Source organism: Salmo trutta, chromosome 20, assembly GCF_901001165.1.
Source record: "Salmo trutta chromosome 20, fSalTru1.1, whole genome shotgun sequence".
NCBI lineage: Eukaryota > Metazoa > Chordata > Actinopteri > Salmoniformes > Salmonidae > Salmo > Salmo trutta.
Window position 1 is genome coordinate 36,242,248 of NC_042976.1, and position 25,990 is coordinate 36,268,237.

At 41.6% G+C, this 25,990-nt stretch overlaps 1 protein-coding gene across 1 annotated transcript; it reads left to right on the plus strand.

Moving 5' to 3' along the window:
* Positions 1-11,064: 11,064 nt before the first annotated feature.
* On the plus strand, positions 11,065-25,908 carry cog3 (component of oligomeric golgi complex 3). Its single transcript, XM_029703100.1, has 23 exons — positions 11,065-11,274; positions 11,793-11,939; positions 12,244-12,305; positions 12,444-12,609; positions 12,785-12,859; positions 13,005-13,097; positions 13,204-13,329; positions 13,443-13,523; positions 13,648-13,691; positions 13,801-13,927; positions 14,058-14,149; positions 14,824-14,963; positions 15,195-15,355; positions 19,351-19,459; positions 19,689-19,807; positions 19,989-20,078; positions 20,322-20,442; positions 20,722-20,810; positions 22,474-22,608; positions 23,615-23,690; positions 23,799-23,926; positions 24,363-24,461; positions 24,694-25,908. Exons 1-23 carry the CDS (start codon positions 11,089-11,091, stop codon positions 24,721-24,723), a joined length of 2,496 nt encoding a protein of 831 aa, XP_029558960.1. The 5' UTR covers positions 11,065-11,088; the 3' UTR covers positions 24,724-25,908.
* Positions 25,909-25,990: the final 82 nt, after the last annotated feature.

Here is a 25,990-nt window from a genome sequence, read left to right on the forward strand (position 1 = left end):
GACAGACAAAATGAGAAAAAAAATCCAGAAAATCACATTGTAGGATTTTTTATGAATTTATTTGCAAATTATGGTGGAAAATAAGTATTTGGTCAATAACAAAAGTTTATCTCAATACTTTGTTATTTACCCTTTGTTGGCAATGACACAGGTCAAACGTTTTCTGTAAGTCTTCACAAGGTTTTCACACACTGTTGCTGGTATTTTGGCCCATTCCTCCATGCAGATCTCCTCTAGAGCAGTGATGTTTTGCGGCTGTCGCTGGGCAACACGGACTTTCAACTCCCTCCAAAGATTTTCTATGGGGTTGAGATCTGGAGACTGGCTAGGCCACTCCAGGACCTTGAAATGCTTCTTACGAAGCCACTCCTTCGTTGCCCGGGCGGTGTGTTTGGGATCATTGTCATGCTGAAAGACCCAGCACGTTTCATCTTCAATGCCCTTGCTGATGGAAGGAGGTTTTCACTCAAAATCTCACGATACATGGCCCCATTCATTCTTTCCTTTACACGGATCAGTCGTCCTGGTCCCTTTGCAGAAAAACAGCCCCAAAGCATGATGTTTCCACCCCCATGCTTCACAGTAGGTATGGTGTTCTTTGGATGCAACTCAGCATTCTTTGTCCTCCAAACACGACGAGTTGAGTTTTTACCAAAAAGTTATATTTTGGTTTCATCTGACCATATGACATTCTCCCAATCCTCTTCTGGATCATCCAAAGGCTCTCTAGCAAACTTCAGACGGGCCTGGACATGTACTGGCTTAAGCAGGGGGACACGTCTGGCACTGCAGGATTTGAGTCCCTGGAGGCGTAGTGTGTTACTGATGGTAGGCTTTGTTACTTTGGTCCCAGCTCTCTGCAGGTCATTCACTAGGTCCCCCCGTGTGGTTCTGGGATTTTTGCTCACCGTTCTTGTGATCATTTTGACCCCACGGGGTGAGATCTTGCGTGGAGCCCCAGATCGAGGGAGATTATCAGTGGTCTTGTATGTTTTCTATTTCCTAATAATTGCTCCCACAGTTGATTTCTTCAAACCAAGCTGCTTACCTATTGCAGATTCAGTCTTCCCAGCCTGGTGCAGGTCTACAATTTTGTTTCTGGTGTCCTTTGACAGCTCTTTGGTCTTGGCCATAGTGGAGTTTGGAGTGTGACTGTTTGAGGTTGTGGACAGGTTTCTTTTATACTGATAACAAGTTCAAACAGGTGCCATTAATACAGGTAACGAGTGGAGGACAGAGGAGCCTCTTAAAGAAGAAGTTACAGGTCTGTGAGAGACAGAAATCTTGCTTGTTTGTAGGTGACCAAATACTTATTTTCCACCATAATTTGCAAATAAATTCATAAAAAATCCTAAAATGTGATTTTCTGGATTTTCTTTTCTCATTTTGTCTGTCATTGTTGACGTGTACCTATGATGAAAATTACAGGCCTCTCTCATCTTTTTAAGTGGGAGAACTTGCACAATTGGTGGCTGACTAAATATTTTTTTCCCCCTCTGTATGGATGAGCGAAGGCCATGCAGCATAGGCAAGATGCAGTAGATGGTATAGAGTACAGTATATACATATGAGATGAGTAATGTAGAGTATGTAAACATTATATAAAGTGGCATTGTTTAAAGTGACTAGTGATACATTTATTACATCCAATTTTTTATGATTAAAGTGGCTAAAGATTTGAGTCAGTATGTTGGCAGCAGCCACTCAATGTTAGTGATAGCTGTTTAACAGTCTGATGGCCTTGAGATAGAAGCTGTTTTTCAGTTTTTCAGTCTCTCAGCCCCAGCTTTGATGCACCTGTGCTGACCTCGCCTTCTGGATGATAGCGGGGTGAACAGGCAGTGGCTCAGGTGGTTGTTCTCCTTGATGATCTTTTTGGACTTCCTGTGACATCGGGTGGTGTAGGTGTCCTGGAGGGCAGGTAGTTTGCCCCGGTGATGCGTTGTGCAGAACCCACTACTCTCTGGAGAGCCTTACAGTTGTGGGCGGAGCAGTTTGCGTACCAGGCGGTGATACAGCCCGACAGGATGCTCTCGATTCTGCATCTGTAAAAGTTTGTGAGTGTTTTCGGTGACATGCCAAATTTCTTCAGCCTCCTGAGGTTGAAGAGGCGCTGCTGTGCCTTCTTCACCACGCTGTATGTGTGCGGGAACCATTTCAGTTTGTCCGTGATGTGTACGCCGAGGAACTTAAAACTTTCCACCTTCTCCACTACTGTCCTGTCGATGTGGATAGGGGGCTGCTCCCTCTGCTGTTTCCTGAAGTCCACGATCATCTTTGTTTTGTTGACGTTGAGTGTGAGGTTATTTTCCTGACACCACACTCCGAGGGCCCTCAACTCCTCCCTGTAGGCTGTCTCGTCATTGTTGGTAATCAAGCCTACCACTGTAGTGTCGTCTGCAAACTTGATGATTGAGTTGAAGGTGTGCATGGCCACGAAGTCATGGGTGAACAGGGAGTACAGGAGAGGGCTGAGAATGCACCCTTATGGGGCCCCAGTGTTGAGGATCAGCGAGGTGGAGATGTTGTTTCCTACCCTCACCACCTGGGGGCAGCCCGTCAGAAAGTCCAGGACTTAGTTGCACAGGGCGGGGTCGAGACCCACGGTCTCGAGCTTAATAATGAGTTTGAAGGGTGCTATGGTGTTAAATGCTGAGCTGTAATCGATGAACAGCATTCTTACATAGGTATTTCTCTTGTCCAGATGGGTAAGGGCAGTGTGCAGTGTGATTGTGATTGCATCGTCTGTGGACCTATTGGGGCGGTAAGCAAATTGGAGTGGGTCTAGGATGTCAGGTAGGGTGGAGGTGATATGATTCTTGACTAGTCTCTCAAAGCACTTCATGACATGATGACGGAAGTGAGTGCTACGGGGCGATAGTCGTTTAGCTCAGTTACCTTAGCTTTCCTGGGAAAAGGAACAATAGTAGACCTCTTGAAGCATATGGGAACAGCAGACTGGGATAGGGATTGATTGAATATGTCCGTAAACACACCAGCCAGCTGGTCTGTGCATGCTCTGAGGACACGGCTAGGGATGCCGTCTGGGCCGACAGTCTTGCGAGGGTTAACACGTTTAAATGTTTTACTTACATTGGCCACGTGAAGGAGAGACTGCAGATTTTGGTAGCGGGCCGTGTCAGTGGCACTGTATTGTCCTCAAAGTGAGCAAATAATGCATGCATTAGTAGTAGCCTACCCAACTCGCCAACGATCATCAGGCTAATGGCCTGGTACTCATGGATCTATTGTCTCTTTAACCACTCTGACATAAATGCAAATGCAATCGAAAATCACATCAAAGACTTATCATCAAAACAGTATGTGCTTTTAAAACTCACCTCACTGTGAATGATCAATTTGAAGAAAGAAGCTCAACAACAGGTTGAAACTGAGTGGAAAACATGGTCATTGGTGATGTTGTTTCAAAGCCTAACAACAAAATGGACAGCGCTTTCTAAAGTGATGATTATTTCAAAACACTAACATGCGTATTAGAGCTTATGCATAAGCATAGGCCTATATATGAGCCCAAGCCCCCCCAAAAAACTGAATTAAAATAATGATTGTGCCATTATAAAATACATAGCCAACCGCATTTTACACATGGCATAATATTTTTTCTTTTAAATACTGATTTAAGATATCATTGTTACATAATTGGTCTAAATTGAACACATTCAGATCTAGCCTCCTTTATTTGTTTCTCCAGCGCCCAGAGACAGGGGCAGTCAAAAGTTTAATGAACTATGTTTTGTTGTGAAAAGATGTTACTATCGAACAGATTTCATTTGGTTTCCAAATTAAGTACTGGGTAGCTGCAGGAATAGGGTTTGTTCACCCACACCAGAAGCAATCAGGACACGTAGGTTGAAATATCAAAACAAACTCTGAACCAAATAAATATTTTAATTTGGGGACAGGTCAAAAAGCACTAAACATTTATGGCAATTTAGCTAGCTAGCTTGCTGTTGCTAGCTAATTTGTCCTGGGATATAAACATTAGGTTGTTATTTTACCTGAAATGCACAAGGACCTCTACTCTGACAATTAATCCACAGATAAAATGGTAAACCAGATTTGTTTCTCATCATCTCCTCCTTCCAACAGGCTTCTTTTTCTTCTTTGGACTTGATATGGCGGTTGGCAACCAACTTTACGGTGCATTACTACAACCGACTGGAGTGTGGTCAGTTAATCTTTCAATCACCCACATGGGTATATGCTCCTAAAAACCAATGAGGAGATTTGAGAGACAGGACTTGCTGCGCGTTGAGCGTCACAAATATAACCAACTTCCATTTTAACGTCTGGCCACGCACACGCTCGCGAGCAGTGTGTGTGCAATGATTGAATAACATTTATGTACATTTATTTTTGCAACGCTCGCGGTGTGGACAGCATGTTAGTGTGTAGCCTAAGCCTAAGCTTTAGAGCCTAACTAGCCCACCAAATAGGCCTACACACCAATTGACAAATTATTTTGGGAACTTGGGAAGAAAAAGTTAACTTGATACACTGAGGCAAAAAGGACAATGTCAGAGTTTCAATAAGAGGAAATACGCGAAATGGAGAGTTGAACAGAAATAGAAGGGAAGGCCAGAACAGTATTTTAATGTTTGGGAAAGATTTGGTGAAGTAGTAAAAGAGGATGATTGAAGTGCCTGCTACGTTACATACTGTATGTGAGATGACTGTGAGGTGCTGTACATATTCAACAGCCACTGGACAGGAGGTCTCGTGTCGCCATTCCTCCGAAATCATGTCGCTGTCACGCCTCCCTTGGAGATATGGAGAATTTTGGATTGCAAAAACGGTTTGAATGGTCCGCTGGCTCCCAACTCCAAGATTTTGATGAGATGTTACATTTCAAGAACCCTCCCCCCACATACCTGTTGGTGCTACGTGTGATGTTCATCACTGTTTTCAAACCGTGAAGGACGCATTTTGCAGAGAGTTGTCGGAAAAAAACGAGGTCAAATCATGATGTCAGTAATCTTCTGGACGGATAGTCGGAGATCTAGAAAGGGGCCCAAGTTCCTAAATGGGAATTTTGAGCTGAATGACTGTTCAATATGATTTTTACCAGTCGGAGCATGTTTTTTCCGAGTTCCTAGTTGTCTTGTATGCACTGAAGTCAGAGATTTCTAAGTTCCCAGTTGTTTAGAATGTGGCATTGTTCCACATCCTAGTTTGTAACTGCAGAAAATGGAAGAAAACCTGGAGGAAAAACATAATAATTCTTTGCCAGAAGTGTGCTTTATACACAAAATCGACATACATCAACATATTTTGATGGGGTTTTAATATGTGATTACCTGGCAATCCTCACGCACTGTTGCAGCTATGACACTAATCTAGCGAGCACTAACAAGCAAGGCATTTGATGGGTTTGACATTTTGTGTCATTGATTTACACAGCTTGGTTCTCCATGAGGCTACAAGGCGGGAAATTGCACGTCAAGGGAACTATACTGTTCAGATTATTTAAATGGAATAGCAGCCTAACAGAAATCTGGACACTGACTATGTGGTCTATAACATCTCACATAGCCTAATATAATATGAACTTGTGCAGAATTAAGCATTTCTTGCAGTAAAATAAAGAAATGGAACTGGGGCAGAGACATATGATTTTATTCTTTCAACATCTTGAGAGAATCAATGCACGGTTAGGGACCGTCTGTTAAGGTGTGATCTTTATTAAGCTTTATAAAAGCTTATATAGTATGTCAACTGTTTTGCTGTTATTGTGAAGTGGAAAAGTCTAGGAGCAACAACGGCTCAGCCAAGAAGTGGTAAGCCACACAAGCTCACAGAACGGGACCATCTATTGTTGACGCACGTAGCGCATAAAAATCATCTGTCCTCGGTTGCAGCACTCACTACCAAGTTCCAAACTGCCTCTGGAAGCAACTTCAGCACAATAACTGTTCATCAGGAGCTTCATGAAATGGGTGGCCATGGCCAAGCAGCTGCACACAAGCCTAAGGTCACCATGCGCAATGCCAAGCATTGGCTGGAGTGGTGTAAAGCTCGCCACTATTGGACTCTGGAGCAGTTGAAACGTGTTCTCTGGAGTGATGGATCACGCTTCACCATCTGGCAGTCCAACGGACGAATCTGGGTTTGGCACGTGCCATGAGAAAGCTACCTACCCAAATGCATAGTGCTACCTGTAAAGTTTGGTGGATGAGGAATAATACATTTTTATTTTATTATTATTTTTATTTATTATTATTTTTATTGAACCTTTATTTAACTAGGCAAGTCAGTTAAGAACAAATTCTTATTTACAATGACGGCCTACCCCGGCCAAACCTGGACCAATTGTGCGCCGCCCTATGGGACTCCCAATCACGCCCTGGAATCAAACCAGGAACTGTAGTGACACCTCTTGCACTGAGATGCAGTGCCTTAGACTTCTGCGCCACTCAGGAGCAAACAATGACATTCTAGATGATTCTGTGCTTCCATGTTTGTGGCAACAGTTTGGGGAAGGCCCTTTACTGTTTTAGCATGACAATGCCCCTGTGCACAAAGGGAGGTCCATACAGAAATGGTTTGTCGCGATCAGTCTGGAAGAACTTGACTGGCCTGCTCAGAGCCCTGACCTCAATCGATGAATTGGAAAGCCAACTGCGAGCCAGGCCTAATTGCCCAACATCAGTGTCCGAGCTCACTAATGCTCTTGTGGCCGCAATGTTCTAACATCTATTAGAAATACTTCCCAGAAGAGTGGAGGCTGTTATAGCAGCAAAGGGGGGACGAACTCCATATTAATGCCTGTTATTTTGGAATGAGATGTTCGATGAGCAGGTGTCCACATACTTTTGGTCATGTAGTGTAGTTGGGTGGTTGCGGATGGGTTATTAGCAATTGTGGGTGCAATTGTGGGTGCAAGTGAAGAAACCGCTGACCTGTGCACTATTAACCTCACCGGCCACCTTGAGTGCACAAGGGCTGCAAAATAAATGTACACATACATGTAATTCAATCATTTCCCACACCGCTTGTGCACATGAATGAGCGTCTGAATTTGAGATGGACAAGTCCCCTCCTTATTGGAAATCAGGAAGATACAAACCCAAGTGGTTGCTTGAAAGAAAAAAGAGGAGAGATTAATTAAAGATAACTTAAATCTAACTATAACTTACTAGGTTTCGATTCTGTATATCTCAGGGTCAAAATTCTACAAAAAAAGGACCATAGACATTTCATATGTTAATAAATAATTTCCCACACAAGACAAATGGGCTAGCAGTAGCAAGCTACCTTAATGTCCACGAATGTTTCATGTGTGTTTCGACATGCCCCCAAATTAAAGGTGCAAATGCAAAAATCGGTCCGCCATTTCCAAATTCTAATAGTTATAAATTCTAATAATAATTTCAGTTTATGTGACAAAACAAGCAATGTATAATGTAGAGAATCATTGTACCCTCTAAACCACTGTGAAATATTTTCAACAACCAAAAATATTGTACATTCAGGAGTTTAAAGCTGGTATAGACAAAAACTCAACTTAAGGACGGTAAGCGTAGCCATAGCGCACATAGAACAGATCAACCGCTTCTTAGACTTGCTTTTAATGAAAATGACAGATCTATGACTCACATGTGATTTTGGTTGGGTTGCTCAAAAGTAACACATTTCAGCTATAATATAGTTGGTTCACAGTTGGTTTTAATTTTTTTTACCTGCGTGTACTGATTGAGTTGGGTGTGGATGGACAAAATCAACACGCGTGCGATGGTGCATGCTCGTGGCCGGTGTATTTTGCATGTAATGTTTTCTGCCACCCCGGTAGCATGTACAGTGCATTCGGAGAGTATTCAGACCCATTTCCTTTTTCCACATTTTGTTACGTTACGGCCTTATTCTAAAATGGATTAAGTAAATAAAATCCTTATCAATCTATACACAATAGCACATAATGACAAAACAAAAGCAGGTTTTCATATGTTTTTGCACAATAACAAAAAACTTGAAATATCACATTTATGTAAGTATTCAGACCCTTTACTCAGTACTTTGTTGAAGCACTTTTGGCAGCGATTACAGAATTGAGTCTTCTTGGGTATGACGCTACAAGCTTGGCACACCTGTATTTGGGGAGTTTCTCCCATTATTCTCTGCAGATCCGCTCAAGCTCTGTCAGGTTGGATGGGGAGCGTCACTGCACAGCTATTTTCAGGTCTCTCCAGAAATGTTCAAACGGGTTCAAGGCCAGGCTCTGGCTGGGCCACACAAGACATTCAGAGACTTGTCCCGAAGCCACTCCTGCATTGTCTTCGCTGTGTGCTTAGGGTCGTTACCCTGTTGGAAGGTGAATCTTAGCCCCAGTCTGAGGTCCTGAGCACTCTAGAGAAGGTTTTCATCAAGGATCTCTCTGTACTTTGCTCCGTTCATCTTTGCCTTAAACCTGACTAGTCTCCCAGTCCCTGCCGCTGAAAAACATCCCACAGGATAATGCTGTCACCACCATGCTTCACCTTAGGGATGTTGCCAGGTTTCCTCCAGACATGGCATTCAGGCCAAAGAGTTCAATCTTGGTTTCATCAAACCAGCGAATCTTGTTTCTCATTGTCTGAGAGTCCTTTAGGTGCCTTTTGGCAAACTCCAAGCGGGTTATCATGTGCTTTTCACTGAGGAGTGGCTTCTGTCTGACCACTGTACCATAAAGGCCTGATTGTTGGAGTGCTGCAGAGATGGTTGACCTTCTGGAAGGTTCTCCCATCTCCACAGAGGAACTCTTGTGCTCTTCCAGAGTGACCATTGGGTTCTTGGTCACCTCCCTGACGAAGGCCCTTCTCCCCCAATTGCTCAGTTTGGCCTGGCGGCCAGCTCTAGGAAGAGTCTTGGTGGTTCCAAACTTCTTCCATTTAAGAATGATGGAGGCCACTGTGTTCTTGGGGACCTTCAGTGCTGCAGAAATGTTTTGGTACTCTTGTTTTGGTACTCTTATCTGTGCCTCGACACAATCCTGTCTCGGAGCTCTACAGACAATTCTTTCAACCTCATGGCTTTTGCTCTGACATGCACTGTCGGCTGTGGGACCTTATATAGACAGGTGTGTGCCTTTACAAATCATGTCCAATCAATTGAATTGACCACAGGTGGACTCCAATCAAGTTGTAGAAACATCTCAAGGATGATCAATGGAAACAGGATACACCTGAGCTCAATTTCGAGTCTCATAGCAAAAGGTCTGAATACTTACATAAATAAGGTATTTCTGTTTGCTAACATTTAAAAACAAATCTGTTTTCATTTTGTCATTATAGGGCATTGTGTGTAGATTGATGAGGACAAACATTGAATTTAATGAATTTTAGAATAAGGCTGTAACGTAACAAGATGTGGAAAAAGTTAAGGGGTTTTATACTTTCCGAAGGCACTGTATATTTCTTTATTCACGTGTGTATTTTTATCTGACTTAGTATTACTGCATTGTTGAGGAAGAGCTTGCAAGTAAGCATTTCACTGTTTGAAGTCTCAAGTTTTGTTAGTCATTTGTACACAGCAAATATGCCAGTGTTACCTAGTGTTGATTTTCCAGTGTAACACTTCTAGTATTGATTCAAGAGTTCAATTAACAACAAAATGAAATTAATACTTAGTGGTGTAAAATAACCCCAGTGTTGGTGTTAATAATCAGTGTTGATTGTGTCCATTTTATTCTTTGGAGAGTAAAACATTCCCATCAAAACCATGTCCATCATCATCGTTTTGCCCAGCATGCTCTACTGTAGCTAGATTTTTTAGGATTGTATTTAATATCTGTGTTTTTGCATGTACATTAATTAATTAATCAATCTTATGCAGCACAAAGATAAATAAATTGTTTATCTAAACTTCTAAACTAATCCAATCAGTTAGTTAGATGTATTGTGCCTGTTACTGAAATGATTGATCCAGTTTAAATGGTTTAGGTAGACTCATTTGTCAATGTTCCTAACCCTGACAGTCATTCTGAATGCAGGTTGTGGGTGAATAAAAACTGTTGGATATCAGTTTGACTGGTTTCTGACTGGTTTCTAATAGGAATTACACATCACTTTGCAAGCCAGAATAATGTGATTTGCAGTCCTGATGTGGCCTGTAAACCAGGAGGTTCCTAACACCACTGTGTTAGGGTAAAACTTGGTCATCAAAGCAAGGCCGTATGTTATACAGTATGTAATGTATTGTCATAAAGAGATTCATTTCAATGATGGCATTTGCCTAAAGTATAAACTCACTTGAAGTCCACAGGACTGAACATGTACAGTATGAATTCAACAGCCATGTCTCTAACAAATACAGTAACAGGTGGTAACTCTACAATTCACTTGAAAAGGCAAGGTGCACTGGGAAATTATAATGAGGAATGGCTTAGTGGTGCCCCGTGAGTGGAAGTGTTGTACCAGTTTTAGTAGGCTATTGTTATGTTTATTTAAAGTGTGAGTACGTCTCCTGCCAGTTGTAAAGTCTTTATAAGCACTTGCATGTGGCAATAAAGACTATTATTGTAATGTCCTTAACCCAACACTGAGTGACCTTTTCAAGAGGTCACACACCTCTTCAAATCAAAATATATTTTTTGGGTCACATACACTTGTTTAGCAGATGTTATTGCAGGTGTAGCGAAATGCTTGTGTAATCAGTCGGTCAAGACACTCTTGATGGTGCAGCGGTAGTATTGTTTACACCTGCTGTATCCTGTGCATGTGACAGATAATATTTGATTTGAGATAGTCTACCAAGACCATAATAAAACTGGTAGGATTGATGGGCAACAGCAGTGAGTTCTTCCATGCTGTCCCTTTGGGTTGTGTAATTTCTCTGTTTAGTGAAACAATGTCACAGTGTACTCAATGTTACAGATTACAGACTTGCCAATTGCACTGGAAATACACTGTTCACTAAAGGTCTCCTGAGAACACCCACTCCTTTATCACCTTTATTTATGTGTGCAACGTTTTAAGCGTTTCAACCACCAATGAGAAAGAAATTGTTCTGAAAAGTAGTCATACCATTGGATGCTGTAGTCAGAGTCCTCCCCCTATTTTTCCGGAAGAGGAAGTAGTCTGTTGCTGACGTTTAATGTTGCTGAGAATGATGATGGCGTCTACAGACCATTCTTTTCTGGACCTGACAGATAAAGAAACGCGTGAAAAACTGTCACAGTGGGACCGGCGGACAGATGCCATGGCTCCCCTGACAGACAAACAAACGGACTCTATTCTGGACATCCGAGCTGCCGCTGAAACCCTCCCTATTCCCGCAGAGGTGAGTTGACAAGCTAGCTGCTAATGCTAATTACCTAGCTAACTAGGCTACCACCGATTTAGCAGCTAGTTGACAGGTGCAAAGATGCATTCCAGAAGGCAAATTGGTTGATTACATTGTAGGATTGTCAGGAGGGACTTGCTAAGGAGCATAACATTAGTTAGTGTCACAACTCATTCTAGCTAGCTGCCAGCTCAAATATATAGCTAGCTAGCTAGCTACAGTCTGCCACGTCGTTTGTTGAGTCTTAGTTAGTAGCCACTAGCCAGCTAGGCTAACGAGCTACTTTGCTAACAACTTGCCAGAGTTGATATGCTTGTTTGATGACTTCTGTGAGGAGGCATAGCTAACTCTCACTAACATACCATACCATTAGTCATCGAATCATAACCTCATATCATAGTAACCTGTCAATCAAACCTGGTAAAGATAGCTCTAACTGTTTAGCATTTTGAGATCTATGACGGTATTGATTGTGTTATGTGTTGGTCTAAACCGCATTTGCGTTCCCTATCCAGTTGCCCATTGAAGACTTGTGCAGCCTGACATCCCGCTCTTTACGGTCCCCATTTACGACAACTGTACCAGCTTCCACAGAAGATGTCCTGCTCAAGGGCTTTCAGATGCTTGATCTGGAGAATGAGAGGATAGAGACAGCACAACAGGTGTGTTGCTTTTCATTACACTTCAATGCTACTACTCTGGCTGTGATTACAAAAGCAGTCTAATAATTCTGATATTTTCTCCACAAATTGTCTTTTGACCAATCACATCAGCTCTTTTTAAGAGCTGATCCAATTAGTGAGAATACGAATTGTGCAGCCTGTATAAACACAGCCTCTGAGGCACACACACGTACACACTGTCATTACATGCCTCTACTGTCTACTGTTTTTCATATCATATGATTGTTGCATGTGTTAGTTTGTTGGGTAGTAGTTAGCTATTTCAGTGTTCTTTGCGTTGCAGTTTTTCTCCTGGTTTTCAAAGCTACAGACACAAATGGATCAAGATGAAGGAGCTAAGCACAGGTGAACTTGATGTTCATGTCTTTCCACTTGCTGATCTCTCAAATTGAAAGTAGATTTATATACAGTGCATCCTAAACTGCATTAGATCTCTATCTCTGAGGAATTTACTGGAATGTTCCGTGTGTGTTACTCCTGCAGGAAAACCAGAGACCATCTCAATTGTTATCAGGAACAATGTGATGCTATTCTGAGTGACGTGAATGCTGCCCTTAAGCACCTGGACTCTCTGCAGAAGCAGTACCTGTTTGTGTCCAACAAGACAGGCACCCTCCATGAGGCCTGTGAACAGCTCCTTAAAGAACAGGTAGAGAACCATTTTACATGTAGGCTGTGAGACTGTCAGCGGCACAAAAGGTACCAACAGATCATAGTAGTATGGACCTGTTTCCATTTGTAATGGAATGCAACATCGGACATGAAATCTCTGCCTGTTATCAAAATCATAATTCCCTGCCAACATGGACTTTTCTCTTTAACAGTCGGAACTGGTGGATCTGGCTGAGAGCATACAGCAGAAGCTTTCCTATTTCAATGAGTTGGAGAACCTCAACACGGTATGCTGGTTTTCTGATTAAACCTTTTATCCATCCTCCTTTGCTGTGACATTTGAAATCCTCGAGCAAATGTCTCTGAAGGTGAATCTTGTTCCTAACCCGAGCATTGCAAAAGGTCATCATCTCTCTCGCTCTGTCTTTGCAGAAATTAAACTCACCCACACTGTCTGTAAACAGTGAAGGATTTATACCAATGCTTTCAAAATTGGATGACTGTATAGAGTATGTTTCGTCCCATGTAAGTATATTTTCAGCTCACAATGGAAAGTGTCCGTATTCTACTGTAGAGCTGTGTCACTATATTGTGTTATGACTTACTTATTTCTGTTATTTTTCACCTACAGCCAAACTTTAAGGACTACCCAGTGTATCTGGCCAAGTTCAAACAATGTCTGTCTAAAGCTATGCACTTCATGAAGACTCACACTGTGAACACTATGCAGAATCTCACCAACCAGTTAACAAAAAGGGTAGGAAGAACTCCTCGGCCACTTTTATTATCGATTGTGACTTGGTACTGGTACACAATCAACTGTCTTCGCTCTTGAGTTGTATGTCTGATTAGAATATACTTTTCTTTCAGGATCCATTGGGTCTGGCTAACGCAGACAATGCCTTCACACTGTACTATGTCAAGTTCAGAGCAGCTGCACCCAAAGTCAGAGTTAGTATAATTACTTATTTTTTCTTTTGGAATTGCCATCAACATTCTAAGCCACCCTTCTTTTGGTATGCAATTATGTGTTGTCTTTCTAGAGATGTAATAATTGTGTGATTTGTTCTTTCAGACACTGATTGAACAAATAGAGCAGAGGTCAGAGAGAATTCCTGAGTAAGTATGGGGCTCTTGTATGCTAAAACGCCATTATCAGGAGTACCTCACCTATGTAATGTTTTCTGTCATCTACGTATAATTATTTCCCACGTTCTGGCATCCCCAGGTACCACCAGCTGTTAGAGGAGATCCACCAGTGCTACCTGGACCAGAGAGAGCAGCTCCTCAGCCCCAGCATCACATCCACCATCACAGACCTGACCAGTCAAAACAACAAGGACCACTGTGCATTAGTAAGACCACATCATATTTTTTTTATTTTTTTTACTAGAATCCATTCATTTTTGATTATTGAGATTATCTGAGAAGCCTTCAACATGGTTTGCCAGTGCCGATTCTGTCTGTCCTGTGTTCTCCTCCCAGGTGCGTAGTGGCTGTGCCTTCATGGTTCACGTCTGTCAGGATGAGCACCAGCTCTACAATGAGTTCTTCTCCAAACCCACGCCCAGACTAGAGTAAGTAGCACCATCCCCTAGTGCTGGTATAGGAGTGAGTAAGAAGCATGTACTGTTTGTCCTACAACACATTCTGCATATGTTTGTCAAGGAGGCGGGGCTATTTCCTGGTTGGTTAGTATTCACCATAGTATCTGCTGAAGCTCATGACACCTCTATTGTTGTATTGCTGACTTCAGGTTTTAACTGAATTTTGCTGAGGGCAGCCATACAATTCAACACAGTGTCATGTAAATGTATCTAACCTTCCAGTGGGCTGCAGAAGAAGCTCTGTCTGTAACTGAGAAGCAAAGAGCCCTGCCTGTTCTACTTCAGTATATGTACAGGGTGTTTGTCTTGAAGGCAAGGCTCACATGAATGGCTATTTCCTGGTCAGTATTCTCAATAGTATCTGCTACAGCAGGTGATGTCTCTACTGTAGTAATTGCTGACTTAGGCATTCATTAACTGAAATGGCAGCTTTAAAATGGAGACGCAAATCATTATCTAGCTTTCTCATATACGAGCTCGTGTTTTTCGTTTGGAGCAACGAATACACTTTCAACATATTATTTCAAGAGGACGACTCAGATATGACCTTTACATTGCAGTGAGTTAACTCACTAGAGCCTTGTGCTCGCTAGTCTGACGTGAATGGGAATAATAGAGCTTGCCGTCGGGTTTACCCCCTCTAGCGAGCTGCTGGAGAAGCTGTGTCTGTCGCTTTACGATGTCCTGCGGCCACTCATCATCCACGTTATCCACCTGGAGACCCTGTCAGAGCTCTGTGGCATCCTCAAGAATGAGATGCTGGAGGACCACGTCCACAACAACGGTACTGTTATTCACAATACAAAGGACCTACTCTGGTTACTCTAACCATCAAGTACAGTTAACTCTTTTGTAGGAAATATGCACTTGTATGTTACATTTATCAGAACATCTTACCATACAAGATAGCAATATACAGTGAGCTCCAAAGTATTGGAACAGTGACAAATGTAGTTGTTTTGGCTCTGTACTCCAGCACTTTGGATTTGAAATGATACACTGACTATGTTTGTAGCTGGTCAGTTGGGGGCCTTTGATGCAGTGGTGAAACAGATGCTGGAGGATGTCCAGGAGAGGCTGGTCTACAGGACACACATCTACATCCAGACTGACATCATCGGATACAACCCCGCCCCCGGAGACCTGGCCTATCCTGAGAAACTGGAGATGATGGAGGTGGGTCTGTCTGATGTGGCTGTTTTCAGTGAGTCACCCCTAGATACAAACGTAAGGTACAGTGCCTTGCAAAATGATTCATCCCCTTTACAACCTGTCATTTAAATTGATTTTTATTTGGATTTCATGTAATGCACATACACAAAATAATTCAAATTGGTGAAGTGAAAATAAAAAATGGAAAAGAGGTTTGTGCATATGTATTCACCCCTTTTGCTATGAAGGCCCTAAATAAGATCTGGTGCAACCAATTACCTTCAGAAGTCACATAATTAGTTAGATTGCACACAGGTGGACTTTATTTAAGTGTCACATGATCTCAGTATATATATATATATATATATATACCTGTTCTGAAAAGCCCCAGAGTCTGCAACACCACTAAGCAAGGGGCACCACCAAGCAAGATGCACCATGAAGACAAAGGAGCTCTCTAAACAGGTCAGGGACAAAGTTGTGGAGAAGTACAGATGAGGGTTGGGTCATAACAAATTATCAGAGACTTTGAACATCCCACGGAGCACCATTTAAATCCGTTATTAAAAATGGAAAGAATATGGCACCACAACAAACCTGCCAAGAGAGGGCCGCCCACCAAAACTCACAGATCAGGCAAGGAGGGCATTAATCAGAGAGGCAACAAAGAGACCAAAGATGGCCCTGAAGGAGCTGCAAAGTGCCACAGCTGAGATTGGAGTATCTGTCCATAGGACCACTTTAAGCCATACGCTCCACAGAGCTGGGCTTTATGGAAGAGTGGCCAGAAAAAAGCCATTGCTTAAAGAAAAAAAATAAGCAAACACGTTTGGTGTTTGCCAAAAGGCATGTGGGAGAATCCCCAAACATATGGAAGAAGGTACTCTGGTGAAATGAGACTAAAATTGAGCTTTTTGGCCATCAAGGAAAACGCTATGTCTGGCACAAACCCAACACCTCGCATCACCCCAAGAATACCATCCCCACAGTGATGGTGGTGTCAGCATCATGCTGTGGGGATGTTTTTTTATCGGCAGGAACTAGGAAACTGGTCAGAATTGAAGGAATGATGGATGACTCTAAATACAGGGAAATTCTTGAGGGGAACCTGTTTCAGTCTTCCAGAGATTTGAGACTGGGAAGGGAGATTCACCTTCCAGCAGGACAATGACCCTAAACATACTGTTAAAGCATCATTTGAGTGGTTTAAGGGGAAACATTAAATGTCTTTGAATGGCCTAGTCAAAGCCCAGACCTCAATCCAATTGAGAATCTGTGGTATGACTTAAAGATTGCTGTATACCAGTGGAACCCATCCAACTTGAAGGAGCTGGAGAAGTTTTGCCTTGAAGAATGGGCAAAAATCCCAGTGGTTAGATGTGTCAAGTTTATAGAGACTAGAGGTCGACCAATTAATCGGAATGGCCGATTTAATTAGGGCTGATTTCAAGTTTTCATAACAATCGGTAATCGGTTTGCCGTTTTTTATTTTATTTATTTTTTAAATGTATTTATTTTTTAATATTTTTTAAATTTTAATTTATTAATATTTCTTTTACACCTTTATTTAACTAGGCAAGTCAGATTAAGAACACATTCTTATTTTCAATGACGGCCTAGGAACGGGTGTTAACTGCCTTGTTCAGGGGGATTCGGGGATTCGTTTTTGCAACCTTCTGGTTAGTCCAACGCTCGAACCACCTGCCTTACATTGCACTCCACGAGGAACCTGCATGGCAGGCTGACTACCTGTTACGCGAGGGCAGCAAGAAGCCAAGGTAAGTTGCTAGCTAGCATTAAACTTATCTTATAAAAAACTATCAATCTTAACATAATCACTAGTTAACTACACATGGTTGATGATATTACTAGTTTATCTAACGTGTCCTGCATTGTATATAATCGATGCGGTGCCTGTTAATTTCTCATCAAATCACAGCTTACTCCGACAAACGGGTGATGATTTAACAAGCGCATTTGCGAAAAAAGCACTGTCGTTGCACCAATGTGCATCAATGCCTTTCTTTAAAATCAATACACAAGTATATATTTTTAAACCTGCATATTTAGTTACTATTGCCTGCTAACATGAAATTGTGTCACTGCTCTTGCGTTCATTGCCTGGCTCGTTGCGAACTAATTTGCCAGAATTTTACGTAATTATGACATACCATTGAAGGTTGTGCAATGTAACAGGAATATTTAGACTTAGGGATGCCACCCGTTAGATAAAATACGGACCGGTTCTGTATTTCACTGAAAGAAAAAAAAACTTTTCGTTTTCGAGATGATAGTTTACGGATTCGACCATATTAATGACCTAAGGCTCATATTTCTGTGTGTTTATTATATTATAATTAAGTCTATGATTTGATAGAGCAGTCTGACTGAGCAGTGGTAGGCACCAGCAGGCTCGTAAGCATTCATTCAAACAGCACTTTCGTGCGTTTTGCCAGCAGCTTTCGCAATGCATTGCGCTGTTTATGACTTCAAGCCTGTCAACTCCCAAGATTAGGCTGGTGTAACCGATGTGAAATGGCTAGCTCGTTAGCGGGTGCGCGCTAATAGCGTTTTAAACGTCACTCGCTCTGAGACTTGGGAGTGGTTGTTCCCCTTGCTCTGCATGAGTAACGCTGCTTCGAGGGTGGCTGTTGTCGATGTGTTCCTGGTTCGAGCCCTGGTAGGAGCGAGGAGAGGGACGGAAGCTATACTGTTACACTGGCAATACTAAACTGCCTATAAGAACATCCAATAGTCAAAGGTATATGAAATACAAATCGTATAGAGAGAAATAGTCCTATAATAACTACAACCTAAAACTTCTTACCTGGGAATATTGAAGACTCATGTTAAAAGGAACCACCAGCTTTCATATGTTCTCATGTTCTGAGCAAGGCACTTAAACGTTAGCTTTCTTACATGGCACATATTGCACTTTTACTTTCTTCTCCAACACTTTGTTTTTGCATTATTTAAACCAAAATTAACATGTTTCATTATTTATTTGAGGCTAAATTGATTTTATTGATGTATTATATTAAGTTAAAATAAGTGTTCATTCAGTATTGTTGTAATTGTCATTATTACAAATAATAATAAAAAAATCGGCCGATTAATCGGTATCGACTTTTTTGGCCCTCCAATAACCGGTATCGGCGTTGAAAAATCATAGTCGGTCGACCTCTAATAGAGACATACCCCAAGAGACTTGCAGCTCTAATTGCTGCAAAAGGTGGCTCTACAAAGTATTGGCTTTGGGGGGGGGGGGGGTTATGCATGCTCAAGTTTAGTTTTTTTGGCTTATTTCTTGTTTGTTTAACAAGAAAAAAAATATTTTGCATCTTCGATGTGGTATGCATGTTGTGTAAATCAAATGATACAAACCCCTCAAAAAAAGAATTTTAATTCCAGGTGGTAAGGCAACAAAATAGGAAAAATGCCAAGGGGGTGAACACTTTCGCAAGCCACTGTACATTTTCTGTTAACCTCTCTGTAAATGGAATGTTTAAGAGTTAAACAGTTAAGTGTTCCCTTTCTGTAATACACATGATTTCCAGTGTTCTGTTTGTGCAATGTTTTGTTGATTGTAATTGACGCCAGACTGGAGGTACAAGGACAGGGGCCACTTGATTATTATTGTATTGTGTGATTCTGTAGCAGCTGACAGTCACTGCATTTAGTTTTGTCTTCCTACAAGCCTCTGGGGTTGGTGTTTACAGAACACGTGGTGCTGTTTGATTTAAAATATAAAGGGCTTGTCTCTAAGAGGCCAGCTAGACATTACATTTTTCTCAGCTTCTGTGCTGTTGCAACTTGTAATAAACCAGATTGATTGACTTTATCTGCGGCTGCTCTTCAATTTTCACCTAGTAATTCCTATTACAACCCCCCCCCCCCCCCCCATGGTTAAGATTTGGGGAAGGTGTGCTGATCCTAGATCTGAGTTCTACCTGCAGCCGTCCTCGATACAAAATAAAGACAGTTTGTAATCCATCTCTCTCTTTCTCATGGGGTTACAGAAAATTGCCCAGAGCCTGAAGGAAGAGCAGATGAAGCTAATGGCCCAGGAGTCGTCATTTTCAGACGTGCAGCTTGAAGATGCAAATGACAGGAGAGCCAGTAACGCAAGTCAGTGTTTACAAATGAGTGTAAAGGGATATCTTATCTTTATATGTTGTGAATAGTGCATTCTGTTCATCAATCAAATGTATTTATAAAGCCCTTCTTACATCAGCTGATGTCACAAAGTGCTGTACAGAAACCCAGCCTAAAACCCCAAACAGCAAGCAATGCAGGTGTAGAAGCATAAGTCTTACTGTTGTACCTTTCTGCCCTCCTCTCTTTTCCTTGCATACAGGTAGTATAGACTCGTCCCGCTTGCAGCCATCCATCTCTCCCGCTGACCTGCATGGCATGTGGTACCCCACAGTCAGGCGGACGCTGGTCTGCTTGTCCAAGCTCTATAGGTGCATAGATGTGAGTGCTTTGATTATCTGCCATTTTGCATGTTTACTCTTCGATATATGAGATAGTCATATGAATGAATCATGAGCCTAGTCCATTTCATGATACTATTTGACCTTTCCTCTTGATCTCTTTAATCTACCATCCACCATGTTGTCCCTGTGTTGATGCATTGAATTTCTTGGCTTTCCAGAGAGCTGTCTTCCAGGGCTTATCGCAAGAGGCCTTGTCTGCCTGCATCCACTCCCTGCTCAAAGCGTCCGATGTCATCCTGAAGAACAAGGTTGGCGCCTATTTTATTTTTTTATTATTATTTTTGGGGGTTGGCGCAGTGCATGTGATGCGTTTTATTATACGTTTCTGCCTGTATAGGGTGTAATTGAGAAACACAACTGTAGCTTTACTATTAGCTTGTTATTAATTTTTTTCCTCTATAAATGGCACAATACTAGTTTTGTTTTTGGAACAAGGTTACATTTGGATTATTCAGATGTTATATTTAGCGCTATGGCTTCGTCTTGTCCAGACGCAGGTAGACGGTCAGCTGTTTCTGATCAAACACCTGCTGATCATGAGGGAACAGATCGCTCCCTTCCACACAGACTTTGCCATCAAGGAGATCTCTCTGGACCTGAAGAGAACCAGAGGTGAGGAGGGAAAGATTAGGCCAGCGAATGTATGTTCTGGCTCCATAAAACCTGTCATTATATTGTCATTATCAGTGGGGAATGCCCATTGTGTCCATCAAATGCACATATGACTGTTATAGTAGTGGTAATAACTTGAGATACTGTATAACTCGTAGCTTTTGGTAGAAGTGTTCCTGTTTTAGCACTCATCTCAGCCAAATTCGTATTTCACTTGTAACACTAGAGGGCACTCTAATCCTTCAGCAAGATGAATCTTCTTTTTTTGTCTCAAATCAGATGCTGCCTTCAAAATGATGAATCCAAAATCTGTTCCTGGTTTCTTCAGACTCAACAGCCACAACGCTATCCTAGAATTTCTATTAGAGGTAAAGTTTTTGATTTGGTTTGAATATAGAATACATATACAGTGCCTTGCAATGGTGTTCAGACCCCTTGGATTTCTTCACATTTTGTGTTAGAAAGTGAGATTAAAAATGTATTAGTCCTTTTTTTTTCAAAAATCTATACAAAATATTCTAATGTCAAAGTGGAGAGAAAAAAAAATAAAAGATTACTAGAAATTAAATAACTAAAATATAGTCTTTGCATAAGTATTCAGCACCCTGAGGCGATACATGTTAGAAACACCTTTGGCATCAATTACAGCGGAGTCTTATTGTGAGCTTTGCACACCTGGATTGTGCAATATTTTCCCATTATTCCTTTCAAAATTCTTCAAGCTCTGTCAAAATGTTGGATCATGGCTAGATGGCAATTTTGGAGTCTTGCCATAGATTTTCAAGCTGATTTAAGTCAAAACTGTAACGTGGACATTCAGGAACATTCACAGTCTTCTTGGTAAGCAACTCCAGTGTAGATTTGGCCTTGTGTTATAGGTTATTGCCCTGCTGAAAAGTAATTTACTCTCCCTGTCTCTGGTGTAAAGCAGACTGAAGCAAGTTTTTTGCTCTAAGATTTTGCCTGTGCTTAGCTCCATCCAGTTTATTTTTATCCTGAAAAACTCCCCAGTATTTGCCAATGTCAAGCATACCCATACCATGATGCAGCCACCACCATGCTTGAAATAAGGAAACAGTTACTCAGTGATGTGTTGGAATTGCTCCAAAAATAAGGCTTTGCGTTTAGGCCAAAAAGTGTTCATTTCCTGTTTTGTTTGTTGCCGTTTTACTTTAGTTTTGGAATAGTTTTATTCTATATATTTGTATTCTTTTCACTCTGTCATTGAGGCCATTATTGCGGAGTCACTACAATGTTGTTGATCCATGTTTAGTTTTCTACCATCACTGACATTGAACTTTGAAGCAGTTTTAAAATCATCAATAGCCTCATGGTAACATCCTTGAGCAGTTTCATTCCTGTCCTGCAGCTCAGTTCAGAAGAATGACTATCTTTGATGTGTCTGGGTGGTTTAATATATAATCCACAGCATAATTATTAACTTCACCATGCTTATGATTTGTTATTGCTACCGATCTACCAACCACTGACCTTCTTTATGAGGCTTTCGAAATGCTCCCTGGTCATTGTAGTTGAATCTATGCTTGAAATTCAATACTTGACCGAGAGACCTAAAGATATATGTATGGGGACAGAGGAAGGGTTAGTCATAAAAAAAAATCAACCCCTATTATTTCACAGAGTGAGTCCATGTAATTTGTGATTTGTTGAGCCAAATGTTACTCGTAAAATAATTTAGGCTTGCTGAAAGAAAAGGGCTGAACACTTATGCAACGACTGTATTTTAGTTATGAATTCTTTTATCTTAAGAATTCAAAATAAATATTCTTCCACTTTGACCTCAGGGTATTTTGTGTAAATTGTTGACAATAAATGACGTCAATTTTAATCACATTTGGTAAAGCAGTAAATGGTGAAGAAATTCAAGGCATCTGAATACTTTCACACAGGAAAAAATAACTCCTGGTCCTGTCTCTATGTCAGGAAAACCTGGCAGTATATGTCATTTTTCATCTATACTACCACTTACTAGTTACTAACCCCTCTCTCTCTCTCTCTATTGGACCTTAGGGATCACCGGAGATAAAGGAGCACTACATAGATTCGAAGAAGGACGTGGACCGCCATCTGAAGTTTAGCTGTGAGCAGTTCATCCAGCAGCAGACTCACCTCTTTGTTGGGAATCTGGAGGAGTTTCTCACCAAGGTAACGTTTCAGTCTGACCGAGAGGAGAGGCAGACAGATAGCCTGGGGCTCAGACTTCAAAAACCTGACCTTGGACTTTCTCTTTTCTTTTTCTGGTTATTCACTGACTACTGACTGAGGGTCATGATTTTGTGCAGTAAAACTGAAAGATAAAGGTGAATCTTATTCTACTGGAATCTAGGCCTTTTCAAATGTGATGGGTTTCGTTTTAAAACATTGTGACCTTCTGTTCTGAATCTACTCAGTGCCCATCATCCATGGTCTTTCTCATACAGTATTAAAAGTCATACAGTATTAAAGTGGTTATAATGAATTGGACTTACAGGTAACTGCCAAATGAAAGGAAATGCCAACATAAAGTGTCTTAATAGGGTGTTGGGCCAGAACGGCTTCAGTGCGCCTTGTCATAGATTCTACAAAGTGCCTGGAACTCTATTGGAGGGATGTGACACCGTTCTTCCACAAGAAATTCCAGAATTTGGTCCAGAATCTCCCATACCTGTTCAATTGGGTTGAGAACTGGTGACTTACACACACGCACGCGCGCGTACACACACACACACACACACACACACACGCGCGCGTACACACACACACACACACACACACACACACACACACACACACACACACACACACACACACTCTCTCCCTTTAAACCCCTTGAGCTCTTTTGAGATCCCTCTTTAAAATTCACTGAGATCTCTTCGGGCCATGGTAGCCAAAATAATGTGCTACTTGGGCTTTTCTTTTTTTTTTTATACATGACCCTAATCATGATGAGATGTTAATTGCTTAATTAATTCAGGAGCCACACCTGTGTGGAAGCACCTACTATACTTTTGTGTCCCTCATTTACTCAAGTGTTTCCTTTTTATTTTGGCAGGTACCTGTATATAGCACTTTCAACAAATGCCTTCCTCAATCTAGAATAGGACTTATAGTCAAGACTAACTCACGTTGTCCTTCACTGAGGAAGATGGGAACTTGTCTTGTGTTGTTTCAGGTGTCCGCTCTGAAAACCATGGCGATCCAAGGAGGTCCCACGTACAACCTCTCCCAACAACCTTGGGCACAGCCAGGTAAGAAACCGTATCATCATATTTCAGTGAAACCTCTAAATCATGTGGTGGAAGGAAGGCTTGGAACTGAAAAATGACTCAAGCGCTCTCTCTCTCTCCCCTTTTTAGCCAAGATCAACGACATAGTGATGGCTACCTACAGGGTGATGAAGAGCAAGCTGCCAAGCACGTTACAGAGCATGTCCTTGTACCTGGCCAACAGAGACACAGAGTTTATCCTCTTCAAGCCTGTCCGGGTGGGTGTCTGTTAGACAGTGGAGTTTAAACTCTCCTCCTTTCACCAACCCTGTACTAGCCTGGTCCCAGATATGTTTCTGCTGTCTTGCCAAAGTACAAATAAACAGATCTTGGGCCAGGCTAACCCTGTAGAGTAACAGGAGCTCATAGGGGTTTTAGCACACTCCTACATAACAAATAAGGATCTTTTCAGCAGGTGCTCAGGCTGAGCAATTTGCAGCTACTTTTTTTAAGCCTTGTCCCTGCTTATTAAAAAATAAATAATTCTTCAGTAGTTATCACGGCTCTTTGTGCACAGCTAGGTGCTAATCTACAGTAAGTGAATCTAAGTGCACAATAACACCGTTGACATGGCAACTGGGATACAAAGGGGACCAGCGAGGGGATCATTTCTCTCCAGCAGCTCTCTGACTAACCTGCTGTTTTCTCCCACAGAACAACATCCAGCAGGTGTTCCAGAGACTGCACGCCTTGCTTCAGGAGGAATACAGTGGCGAGGACCTTCAGATCATCGCTTGCCCTTCTATGGAACAGGTAAGGCTGGTACTGGCTACACTTACAAAATCATAACCAAGGGCAAGGTATTACAATCTCTTTCTGGAAATGGCTGTTCGATCTCAATATCTTTTTTCATGTGTATTTATTCAACCTTGGTTTATTCAGGTTTTCACTGTGTGTAGTGTTGTCTGGAGTGACATTCAAAGTCATGCTGGATGTTTTTAGTGGAGTGAGTCCTCACTGTGTTTATGCTCTCTCTCTTCTTCAGATTAACCTGCTGTTGTCTGTGAATAAGTAACCTGAAGGCCTGGTCAGCAGAGCTCTGTCTGGTCTGGACAGAAGGGTGGACAGGAGGGTTAATCCAGCCCTGACCTAGCCAGACCTGGAGCTTGTGGAGCAAAAGTCTAGGAGAAGGACTGTGTTAGTCTTTGGCCCTCAACCTGCAAAGATCCTACACAAGGCCAAAGATACCCCAAACACTGACACAACCAACAGCTTCCGAGCATGTCGTGGTCTAGTTAGGCATTCAATCACTCAGTTGGTAGGATCAGGTGAAATTAAGATTTTCTTTTTGGTACTGATCTTGAATCAATTTGTTCAACTAAAATTGGAAGGTGTTGGGCTTACTTTTTTTATGTGGGAGAGATCCACACAGACTAGGGTTATTGGCTATATCAACTGTATTTCTCTTATCATAATAATAAAACATTTCTGAGTCAAGATAAGTTGGCACATTCAGTGAGCGTAGCAAATGGGAAACAAGGGGGAATGTTGAGCAGCTGGAATAAGGACACTCTAACCAGGCTAATAGAGGAGATAGAACCTTATTAATTAGTCAGGTAGCTAATGAGCGACGAGCAGCCGCCACGTTTATGCTTAATTTGTTAATGGATTAAGAGACGGAATGAAAAGAAAACATGCTGCACGATATGTAACAACTCTACGCCTTTCTCTTTGAACATGGAGATCTCTGGTCTGTGACAGCCTGTGCTGCAGGGCTCTCAGGTTTTAACACTGCTCCCTTGGTCTGTTTTTAATAAAGGAACCCTTCTGTTTTACTGTTTGTCAGTGGTTTCCAAATGATACTTATTCCTCCTGCTCTCTCTGTTAATGTTTTTTTTTTTCAACTTGTTGCATACATGTAAAAAAAAAAAAAAAACCTGAGAACTTGTTTAATTTGTCTTTTTTTACCTTTTCTTTTGTATTTGGGATGCTTGAACTTCTCTATAGCTTGGTGTTAATGGACCTTTGTCTAGAGCAGTTTTGCACTGTAAAGGAATGGGGAAGTCAGTGGTCTTACTCAGAAATGTAATATATTATGGATATATTTGCCTAATGCTACTCCCACATTCAATGAATTACAAAGTTAATGGAAACTTAACTGCAGCTTTTTCTTTGGCATCCTCTGTATAGAAGTGTGTGTGTATAGTGTAACTACTGTATTTATCCATGAACAATCTGATTAAAAAGGATGACATTAGTATATCTGCTGTCCTTGTCTCATTGTTCACACTATACAAAAGCACTTGTCTCATTGTGCATTTTTTTGTTTTTGAGACTAGACA

Excerpts from the sequence above, each read along its gene's own strand:
- cog3 (XM_029703100.1), top strand. The coding sequence starts at position 11,089 with ATGTTGCTGAGAATGATGATGGCGTCTACAGACCATTCTTTTCTGGAC. Across the intron at positions 12,610-12,784 it reads AACAGCTCCTTAAAGAACAG|TCGGAACTGGTGGATCTGGC; the intron begins GTAGAGAACCAT and ends TCTCTTTAACAG. Across the intron at positions 19,460-19,688 it reads CAGGAGAGCCAGTAACGCAA|GTAGTATAGACTCGTCCCGC; the intron begins GTCAGTGTTTAC and ends CCTTGCATACAG.